Here is an 11492-nt window from a genome sequence, read left to right as displayed (position 1 = left end):
GGGACCCCTATGAAAGCGCTGGAGGTTCTCAGCTCAGGCCCGCAACACTTCATCCAGGAGCAGCCCCAAAGCCTCTTGACCCGACTCGACCGGATCTGGTCGAGGGGAGGGAAGGGATAAGCAGTGCTGGCATTCCTGCTCTGGGTTCAAGGAGCCACACCAGTGCAGGCCCAGGCAGCAGCCACATTGACAAGCCTGGGAGGCGAGCAGGAGGAGGAGGCAGCTCTACCCCCCTGGGACCACGCAGACCTGTGTCACAAAGGGGTCAGTCAAGGTTAACAACAGGGTCGGGTCCCCACCTTGGCTGTCCCACTTAAGAGCCTGGGCACCGAACCACCCAGAAGAGACCAAACCTTTCACCTTCCACTTCCTGGAAGTGGCTTCTCCAGGTGTCCCACCGCCGCAGCATCACGGAGAATCCTGCCCTGCAGCTGCTCCGACATTGATCATTTACTGTATTTTCTCATGCAGAACATGCACTTTTCCTTGCAAACTAGCAGGTGTGAGAAATAGGGATCCTCGGGTGCCAGATTTGGCAGCAGGAGAGCAGTGCCTGCTGCCCACCTCCTCTGGTCCCCTCTGCACCCCCACCGCAGCCTCCCCTCCCACTCCGGCAGGACTCCAGCTTCACTCCAGCTCCATCCCCAGCCCAGCAGCAGTGTTGGCAATGACAGCTCTGGCAATGGCGCCAGGGTCCAGCCATAGCTGCCACCACTGCAACAACTGTTATGCTGCTGGGCTGGGGCTGGGGCCTGCTGGAGCTGCAGGGTCAGCTGCAGGGAGGAAGGGGGGAGAGGGAGGCAGCTGCAGCTCCAACAGCCTCCTACCCCCTCCTCCCCCCCCACCCTGCTGCCAGTTCATACCTGAATCCAAGACAAGGGGTTTTCCCTGACCCATGTTAAATGGCGGGGAGGGAAACCTCATCTTGGATAAGTAAATACATTGCCTAGAAGTACCTCATTTTGAAGCGGTTCCAAGGGGTGCAACTAGGGGGTGCTCAGTCCAGGGACCCTGCTCCCCTGCCTCTGGGGTGCACAGGCCGGGGGGTAGAGCGCAGCACACAGCCAATGCTCACATGTATGCCTGGCTGTCCCCAGGGCTGGAAAGCAGGAAACCCCGTGTGGGTCTCTGCATCCGGTCTCCCAATGAGACTGTCCTTGGCAATCTCCGGAGCCCAGCAGTTGTGCAAGGCACTGAGGCCAGAGAAAGGAATTGCTTGCACACCTCCCCGCCCACCTCCAGAGCCAGAGGCCCTGAGGCCAAGCACATTGGAGAGCGCATGCTGGCTGTCTGCCCCGCTCTTCCTCACACCCCCATAGTTGGGGGGAGCAAAATTGCAGGACTGAGCAACCACCTATTGTGCCCCTGGCTGGAAAACATGTTGCTCTGTGCCATCACGGTGATTTGAAGCAGCCGGGGGCAGAGGGAGATTGGCACATCCATATGCTGGGCACTGTGCTGCAGACGCTAAAGCAGGAACCTCGTGCCATCAAGGCTTGAGGGGCAGCTCTGCCCTCAATGCTGAGGTCTCTGTGCCAAAAATGCTAAGATGATGCAACAGGGAAAAGACAGCCACATCATGGCTGGGGCACTAGCAGAAAGACCAGTCCCTCATTCCTTGAGTCCAGCTGAAGGATGCTTTAGTTAACCATCACCATGAAGAGACTGGAGCTCTTTCATTTTCCCTCCCCAGGTAAGGAAGCCTGAATCTGTACACTGGGGAGCTCTATGGAGATTCACACCCAGGCCAGTCAGCACAGAGGCTTGGTCTCTCCAGGCACTGCCCTCGCTTGCAAGTGATCCAACTTGCAGATGGAGGCCACAGAGCACGGCATGGTCCAAGTATGCTCAGGGGAGGGAGACGGGTCACAAATTAGCAGCACTCCCTGCAGGCCAGTTTCCTGGATGTTGAGGGGACATCCCACTAACAGAAGAAGCTGACTTTGCCAGAGGATGGAGCCCTCGTCCCAGCCTGGAACAGGGCCAAGCTGCACGTTTCATCCCCCATGATCCATTCAAGCCATGGCCCCTCTACCAGGAGTACCAAGGATGGGACAATGGAGGTGGCACTGTAAGACACGCACCCCTGCCCCACAGGAGATCAGAGGTCACTTCTTGCACAGGGAGGAATCAAAAAGCCATCAGATACTAATGACTGTGTTCCCAGTCCTGGACAGAGTCTCACTGGTGAGGTACAAGGCAAGGGTGGAATTCACCCCAGAGGGCATAAGTGGCTTGGCACATGGCCTAGCATCACCTATGCTCTTGAAAGAAGGCATTAAGTGGGATCTGACTGGCACACAGAGCCCTCCTCCACACTGAGCTCAGCAGGGCGGAAGATCCCGCAGGGCAGACAACAGGCCCCATCCAAGAACAGGAAGGACCGGAGAGTTGCCACCCTGACAGCAAACAGGAAGCCAGAAGAGCTCAGCTCCTCTGACCTCCCACCTTGGGAGGGAGAACTGGAGACCCCAGCTTAGGGGCCAGGCATTAAGGGGTCCCCACATACCCGTGTCTTGACATCAAGCAAAACCTCACACCGGGGACCAGCAACATCTCGATGTTCCCAGAAATTGGCTTCAGCAAACAACACAACAGTCCTCCTGGCGCTGGCAGAAGGCATCCGGGAATTCCTTAGAGACATGTGGGATGGCTTGCGAAGAAGCACGGTGTCCCCATCACAGCGACCCCCTGGCAGGGGCAGACCCTGAGCACTGCCAGAAGGGAGGGGCAAATTTTCTTCTCCAATGAGGGTCCCACTGGGTGGGTGGGGGTATGAGAGAGCTGCCTACAAGATGGCAACCAGGGAAGAGAAGCAGGTAGAGTATCAATAGAGTCAAGCATCTGAGGTGGCAGGATTCCTCCCTCCAGATAAGATTTAACAGAGCTTCCCAAAGTCCCCCTCTCATGCCTAAGCCGTACAGCCGCTGGCTGAAATGCTGCCGAAAGAGAAAGGAGCCATCTGCATACACGGCTAAGCGTGGCATTCACCCAAGTCTTAGCGGCCAGAGAGGAAGTGATACTCTTCCATCTCCCTGCTGCGCTCCTCTGCTAATTATTCAGATGCTTGTACAGCATCAAGCCCGCAACAGAAAAGAAGGCAACGGCCATGGCTAGCCCCAAATAAGGAGAGGCATCCTCGGCACCGTCTCCTCTTGGCTGGTTTGCATTGTGGCCCGAATCTCTCGGAGGTGCCATGGGACTCCAAGGACCGCTGGGCTGCATGCTACTGCCTGCCTCGTGGCTAGGACGTCCTCCAGACAGGTCAGGAGAGGCTGATGCAGGAGAGGTCCTGCAGGCGCTGTCCCTGGGGTCGACAGCATCCTCCAGCTCCACATCAGGATCGTTCATCACGTGGATCTCGTGAGTTCTCACATCAGCGGCGTCCCAGCTGCTGCTCACTGATCGATAGGTGCTTTGGCCAATCTGGGGAACCTCATCTTTCTCAGGGCCACTGACAGCTGTCGAAGGCAGTTGGCGTGGCTTTGAGAAGGACGAAGAATGACTTTCTTCTGGCTGAAGGTTGCAGGCGCCTCCAGGGTCAGAGCTGGCCGTGCTCAAGTTGCTCATCATGATGGGGTCACTGAGGAGAAAGCGGTCTGACCTCCCAGAATACTCAGGGTCTGTGTCTCGCGAGCTAGGCTGCTGGCACGCTGGCTGCTCCGGGAGCTCGCTCAGTGTGGAGCAGAGCGTGCCTGGCTTGCTGAGCTGCTCTTCCTCCCTGCTGGAAAACACCTGGTAGCTCCTAGAGATGTCTGGCATGGTGTTTCTGGTCATGCCAGCTGCGTTCTGCGGGCTGGTGTTTCTCATGCTCCAAGAGATCTCTGGCTTGGCTTGATTCGCATCCGAACGAGGGGGCTGTGGGGTTTGAACCACCTGCAAGGGACGGCAACAAAGGGGATCATTCAGATCACAAATCAAAGTGCCGCTTGGTGAGTGCCCACAGCTTCCGCACTCAAACCACACTGCAAGAGGCTAAGCAGCTCAGGTCATGCAGCTCAGCCCATGCAGCTAAGAAACAGGTCACCTGTAGTACCCGGCCTAGGAGAATGGGGCACAGCCGGTGCTGCGTGGCTGGAAGGATGGCGAGCAAAAAAGGAGAGGAGATTATCAGGGCTCTGACGAAGCCTGTGGGATGGGAACAGACCAAGACAAGAACAACTGAAATGATCCATATGCCAAAGGGGATGACTGACAAGGAAAAGTGAGAACAGCTATGAAGCGGCTTGGCAGCTGACTGGGGGCTGGTCCTGCCTAGTCACACCTGGGGCTCCAGTGGAACTGAGGCAGCTGGTACCAGCACTGGCAAACAGTAACCACTGGGCCAGGAAGGGGATTTAGTGCAATGCAGCTGGACATAACCAGGAGCACCAGGATTAAGAGGGGGCATTTCAGGCTGCATAAGAGGGACAGCTTCCTCTGAGTGATATCTAATAGGCTGTGGAAGGACCCTGAGGAAGCCAGAAGCCTCACCACTCTGAACACTAACAGCAGCAAAGCACACTCGACAGGATGTTGCAGGGATCACCCCTCTGCCAAGGAGCAGACAGACTAACTGATCTACCCGATAAGCCTTTCCTACCCGTGGGGTGTGATCCAAAGCCCTCTGGAGTCTGAACAGGAAACTTCCCATTGACTCAAGTAAGCACTGGACCAGGGCCCTAATGTGGGGAGGCCTGATTCTCCCAGCAGGATTTCAGTCAGCTGCACAGATGTCTCCATCATACTCATTAGCCCAAGGGCCTCTTTAAAATGCTCATGACAAAATGCTGGGGCAGAGCAGAAGACAGACCGCACCCCCGCCTCCCAAAACAAGCCACCTGCTTCAAGTCTGAAACTTCAGGAGGAAAAGATTGAGGACTGGGAGGACCTGGCTGAACAGGGAAGCATCAGGCAGAGATGTCATTATCCAAAGCATCCATCCCTACTGAGGCTAAAAACCTAGAGAGCAAACCAGGTGGGATACTCCACACACAGGAGACAACCTACCTCCTTCTGGGGCAGCACAGAGAAGTTGCTGCTGCTCTTCCCCACCCCTGGCAATTTGGTCTCTTGGATCGGAGTCTTCATCTTATCCAGGGAGCTGTCGCAGGCCACATGCACTGAGCCAGGGGACAACGGTGAGCGAGCTGCAGAAGAGGGGAAGCTGCTGGCATCCAGAAACTCCCCAGCAAGACCAGAATTAGAGAGGTGCAGAAGCTTGGCTGTGCCGGGCAGGCCAAAGGGCTGGGATTTGGCTAGAGGAGCATTACTGGGAACAGGAGTAGAAGTCAATTGCTGGGGGTCAGCTGCAAGAGCAGGAGTAGTGGTGTGATGCTGAAGGTCTGGGTAGAGACAAAGTACAAGATTCATTAATGGGGGAGAGGTCTCCGAGGAAGGGGCGCTTCAAATCCCCACAACACAAATGCTAGGTTGGTCTGGACAACCGTCAGGTTCTCTCCAGCCCTGCAGCGCTATGAAAGCCCCTGTTTGAGGATACACATCCAGGGCAGGAGCAACTTCTCTCTTACTGGCCTCCTCTCTGCTTATGAAGTCCCACTTTTTAGATTTCTGATACCCCACTAAGCAGCAGGAGGCTGCTCCAGATATAAGGAAGAACAGGAGAAAAGTCATAAAGAAGGGTAACACTGAAAGGATTAGAGCACCAATGCAGACCTGGACAAACAAGGGGCTTTTCTGCATGCTGGGCAAACTAGAGGGATGGAGGGGGATGTTGCTCTGTTTGAGCCAGAACAAAATGTTTCATTTTGTTATACAGAGAGGGCAGGGTTTTTGCTTTAAAAATGTATATACACCAGTATATATATATTTTTTTATATATATAAATTTAGGTAAATTTTGTAAAGAAACACAGGGCATTTCAAGACAAAACCAACCCCCAAGCGCTCCATTTCAAAACTATCAGTATGAAGCGCTCCCGCTCTTCCACCTTATATCTGGAATTTTGGGCTGACACAATTCAACCTGACCTCACGCAGTTCAACCCCATCTTAGCTCATAAAACATTTGAGCAAAAGATGTCACCCAGGTCTACTTGTGATGGGAAGTACAGGGTGACGGGGGCACAAGCAAAAGCTCCATGAAGCCAGTGGATAGCCACCCCGCACAGACTTCAAGGAGTTCTGGGTCAAGCCCCATGATCTCAGAGGGGAATAACATCCCTCTGCTATCCCTAATCTCCAAGCAAGGCTTGACCCCTTGGCCTGGAACGTGGGACAGGTCTGGATGGGACAGGGAGCACCAAGGCAGGACAGCTCACCTCACAGGCTGTCTGACCACGGTCAGCAGGAGCCAAGACCATGTCAGGGTCCTGCCCTGGGAGGTGCCTAGTGCTAGGGATTCAAAGCAGCTGGTTCTGCACATAACAGTGCTACAGTAGTGAAAAGTCCTATCCTGCCTGGCTGCTCGTCACCCAGGATGGCTCTGGGCACAGGGAGCATCTCAGCCCTACCATGAGCTATGCTCCCCTCTCAGTCACAGCGAGTCCCCTGCCAAGAACCTCAGAGGAGGGAAGACCCACCTGTGTCTCCTCCACCGTCTTGCAGCATCTGGGCCTGTTTCTGCTCCACATCGAACTGCTTCTGAATCAGCAAAGGGCTGCACACATCCACCATGCTGCATGCCACATTCTCGTTCACATAACCTGCCAGAGCCTGGCGCTTATCCTCCTGGAGTGAGTCTCCAGCCAGCGGCCCGCCCCCCTGGCCCTCTCTGGCCGCCCCTGCTGGTGAAGGGGAGCAGTCAATGGAGACAAATGAATCCTCTTCCGGCTCGTTCCGGCCAGCACTGGGGCTCTTGGCAGATCTTGGCTCCTCCCTTGGTGCTGATCGACCCGTCACCAGGACTTTGCTACCAGCCCCCGAGCTCAGGTGATTCATGTTCCCAAAATACCCGTTGTTCACACAGACTGGCTGCTGCTGGCGACTGGGCCAGCTCTGGGTCTGCTCACTGGGCATATCCAGCTCTACAAGCTCTGCTTGTCCTGCTAGCACCTCCCTACGATCCTGCTGGCTTTCCAGGGGAGGTAGGCTGAAGTTTCCGGGGTCGCTGCCTCTATAGGAGGCCTGCACAGCCCCAACTGATATGTTTCTCATCTGCTGGGGACTGACAACCTGCCGTGGAGGGGCTGGAGTGCACTCTGGGACCTGCGAAAAAGGGTGAGATTAGATCACAACGTCAGTGCTATTTGTGCCTTGCTCGGGCATGGGGTTCCTTGGGACGGAGTCTGGCTAACACCCTGTTCCCTTCTTCACTTCAGTCAGATGGGCAAGGATCCTGGGGACCTTCTGAAATGCTGCCCACTGCAAGTTCTCCCTGCCCCGTGCTGCCTGGGTACCTCAGCCCTTCTCCAGAAACAGGGCAGCTCGGAGACAGAGAGGATAACTATACAAATGAGTTCAGGAGAGATGCCACAGATCAGTGGATGTGGAGAGAAAGGGCATGTCTCCACCCCCACAACAGCAATGAACAGCTTCCACATGAATACCATGAGCATGCCTCGCATACCTGCTCCCAACGCTCCAGCGAGGCAGCTCCTAGGTGTCTCTTCAACACCTCAGTCTCAGGCATCCTCTTAAGAGCAGCTAGGTGGGTTTGGGACTTGCCTGATGGCTCTTGCTGACTTCCCTGGCCCCAGAGGTGCATGCATGTGAGACCACCTTCTAACTGAGGGAACTAGCATGGGCCAGGAGTGTTTGGCGCATGCCCCAAAGGATACCCTGCACACCCGTTCCCACTATGGAGAACAGGAGACAAGGGCAACTCCTGAGAAACCAAGGGAAAAGAAGTCAGCTGGCAGGGCCAGGCATCAGGGAGTGGCATCTCCGATCTGCATGCCCCACCCCACAGGAGACTTCCAGCCAGGCAAAGCCGGAGGGAATCCAGCCCCACATGCACCATACGATTCAGTGAGGAAGTCAGGCCCAAATCCAGACCAAGAGGCAACTCCGTGAGCAGCAGACCTTCTCCAGCATCTCCACCATCGGATCCCTGCAGCCCTCTGCAGCACTGTCAGTGCCCACGACAGAGGAGGGGCAAGATGCAGGTGTCACCGGCTTCCTGGGCAGCGGAGAGGCGATGCCAGGCTCCTGAGAGCCAGGGCTCTCAGCGGGTGGGGGGGTCCGGCTGCACGCCAACGAGGAGCTAGATGGGGATCTGGTCGCCTGATGAGAGGATGGAACAGCAGGACCTAAAAGGAGAGCGAATGCTCGCATGTGGGCAGGGACAGGGAAAGAGCAAACAGGAGGCCTGTGCAGGCAGGTGCAAAGGCAGGGCTGGTGCAGCCTTGAGCAGAAGGGCACCAGCCTGCTGGGAGCAAGGCCTGCACTGGCCACGGATGTGCCGATACTGGGACAGGCCCCTGCCCATAGAAAGAGGAGTGCATGCTCCTGACAGCTCTGCCAAGTCAGACAGTGACGGGCAGGAACAGCCAGTGCGGAGACAGGGGGACGTGGGCCCTAGGGACTACCCTGAGACCCACAAACTCATCTCAGGCAGGCTCCAGCCAGCTCCTGACACAATGCACCGTGGGATCAAACACACCCTTAGGCAGGGCAACCCAACAGGCCCAGAAACCACGTCAGAAAAGCCAGGACCTACTGCCTGCTAGTGGCAGCCTCTGCCCTCCCACACCCCTGCTCAGCCAGCTTGCCTGCCTTTCCACCCAGCTTCCTCAAAGGGGCAGGGCTGGGAAGAGAGGTCCCTTCCAACCCTACTTTTCTGGGAATCTAAAAAACAGGCTAAAGACTGGGATTCACCAGCCTCGGGGATGGGAAGGAAGGACGATTCAGGCTTCAGTCCTGGCCTCTCCAAGTACTTTCCTCACACAGGCTCCCCCTGCCAGCCAGGGACTGTGGCAGAAAGGGAGGCAGCATCCCTCGATGATCTCCCGAGGTCCCTTCCAGCCCTAATGTCTATAAAATCTATGTCTATGAAATCCCAGTGCAAGGGAAAGCAACTGGGCTCAGCAGAAGGCTGGCCCAGTGGTGCCAACACCCGCCCGGGATGTTTGGTGCCGTTCTCCTCCTCCCTGCTCTACCACCGGCTTCCTCTGCATCCCCAGGCACGCTGCTCAGGGACAGGATTTCCAGGGGGTCCATCCACCCCTGGCAGGAATGAAGCCCAGACCCCTCTAAACCCACGCAAGCGCTGATCCCACATACATGCACCCAAATCCCTCTGGGAAAAGTATACTTCCCTGCTTCACTGAACCACAAACAGGCAGGCTGGAAGGGACCTAGGGAAGCACTCGTATTACACCCCCTGGCTCCAGTCTAAGTGGGATTAGTCCAGTCTAAGCCAGCCCAGCTAAGCATGCGTAACCTGCTCTTAAACACCCCCAGCAACGGAGCCTGCGCAGACCAGCCTCTCTCAGCACACAGAGAATAACCGGGGGTTTATCTTCCAATGTCCCCACACCAACAATGGCAGATGCTAGGGAATGGGTCACACTCTAAACCAGCAAGTTATGTATGCTCTCCCTTTAAAGCACCCACCCCAGGCTGCCTTTGGAGGCAGTGGGTCTCAGCCCAGCAGGAATAACAAGCTTCTGCCATGGCTAGAGAAAAGCCACAAGGTGCCTAGCACTTGATTTCTTGGGACAACAAATTGCAGAACAGGAACAGAAATGCAGGTGACAGGGTCATAACCAGGCTGCCAAGGAAGTCTCCATGCAGCACCCACCACCCCTTCAATGCACCTAAGGAGCCAGAGGATGCCATCCAGTGAAACTCTACTTGGAGATGTGTACAGACAAGGGAAAGGACGACAGACCTCCCCCTGGCCAACGTCTCCTTCCTAGTCAGGTAGATGGATGCTGGCCAGGACCTGGGCCAGAAGGAGCATGGCCAGAAGGTCCAGATGCTGGGCTACATGGAGTAACCACTGGCATGACCCAGTACAGTCCTGCTTTTTGCGTGCGCATGGAAGACAGTATGTGAAGAACTGTGGGGGCTGCACATCCCATGGTACCAGAGTCCACGCGTGCCTCTTGGAGGCCCAGGGGTCAAGGACAGCCTGCAGCAAGGCACCACGGAGCCACTTACGAACTTGCATCGCCTCGTACACCCGCTGCACCTCCTCTTCCAGCACCCAAAAGTTGGCCTGATGGAGGGCACTGAGGAAGACTTCCACCCATCCGTTCCGGCGCCTCAGGAAGTCAATGAAGTCCCACACGGCGATGTGGTTCCCCTTGCTGTTCAACACGGCTCGAATTTCCTCCTGCCCAACAGGACAAAGCAGAGGAGCAGGGGTCTGTCAGCTACTGGAAAAGGCTGGGCAGGGCTCTGGGAGCAGCTAAGCAATCCAGAGAGAGCAGCCCAGAGACATAAATAAAACTTACCACATCTGGAACAGAGAGGGATCCTGACACGAAGGGAAGCATCTGTTCCACGCGGATGACGTGGAACTTGGACATGTTTTGCTTAATGTACTTATAAACCTCATCCTCGGCAAATGTCATCTTCCTTCAGATTCTAGGGGAAAAAAAGACCCAATGAATGTAACTTCCCCCCAACTTCCCCCTCCCTATGGCAGGGATTCACGTGCTTTCCTATTGCAGGCCGGGACCTTCGTCGAATGGATGGTCTCAACAGAGAATAAACCTACTGCCCTTGCAGACAGCAGTTCCCAGCCTGATAATAATTAGAATGGCTCAAAGTATTTTATTAGGGTGGAGATAGAGGAAAACCCACGAGAAGCTTTCCAACTAGGAGGGTAGTCAAGCATTGAACAGGACGCCTAGAGATGCGGTGGGCTCTCCACCCTGGGAAGTTTACAGGAGCAGGTTAGATAAACACTGGACAGGGAATTTTAGTTCACGCATGCGGCCAGGAAAACAGCCATGCAGCATGGAGAGCAGCTCCCTGCAGGTAAATCTATGGAGGGGAAGGAGTATAGGGAAGAGAAGGGATATGTGGGATGCAGATTGAGCTCCCCATGGTGAGGGAGGAAGTGGGGCTGGGGGTACTGCCCAGCCAGGGCAGTGCATGGGACCCAGGGCTGGGGCAGGGAGCAGGATGGATCCATAGGAGGCTTGTCCAGGGGGCCTGAGGAAGGCAGCTCCCCACTACTGCATGTACCCCCCAGAGGAGGCATGGAAGGGCATGTGCCCCCCCCCCTCCAGATTTGTGCACAGGGTAGATGCAGGCTGCTCACTGTGTGCCCCCCAAAAAAAAAGTTGCATTTATGTAAAGGCATTTTAAAGTAAATCAATTATCAGATCAGCATCGGCCGATATGATTGGTTAATAATCAACTATTGGTATCGGCCAAGAAAATCTTTATTGGTGCACCACTGCATAGCACCCTTACCTGCCATAGGCAAAGTACGGGGGACAATAGTGACCAACATCCCGATGCTGCAAAGGTTGTTAATATACGCTCAAAAGAGCCCAGGAAGAGGACCATGCCCTCCACTACAGAGGAAGGCAAACTCCCCCACAGTCTGTACCTAACGGCCCGTGGGGGGGAAATCCCTTCCTGACCCCAAATCTG

General features: G+C 55.6%; 1 protein-coding gene across 1 annotated transcript; it reads right to left on the bottom strand.

The window, feature by feature from the left end:
- Positions 1-842: 842 nt before the first annotated feature.
- On the bottom strand, positions 843-10473 carry MAVS (mitochondrial antiviral signaling protein). Its single transcript, XM_019553355.1, has 6 exons — positions 10340-10473; positions 10044-10218; positions 7962-8188; positions 6521-7145; positions 4990-5324; positions 843-3876 (listed from the first exon to the last, which is right to left on the bottom strand). The coding sequence occupies exons 1-6, from the start codon at positions 10457-10459 to the stop codon at positions 3052-3054; spliced, it is 2307 nt and encodes a 768-aa protein (XP_019408900.1). The 5' UTR covers positions 10460-10473; the 3' UTR covers positions 843-3051.
- Positions 10474-11492: the final 1019 nt, after the last annotated feature.

Source organism: Crocodylus porosus, unplaced genomic scaffold (assembly GCF_001723895.1).
Source record: "Crocodylus porosus isolate Cpor-Errol unplaced genomic scaffold, CroPor_comp1, whole genome shotgun sequence".
NCBI classification, from domain to species: domain Eukaryota; kingdom Metazoa; phylum Chordata; order Crocodylia; family Crocodylidae; genus Crocodylus; species Crocodylus porosus.
The sequence above is the reverse complement of the archived record's forward strand: the minus strand, read 5'-3'. Positions and strand labels throughout refer to the sequence as shown.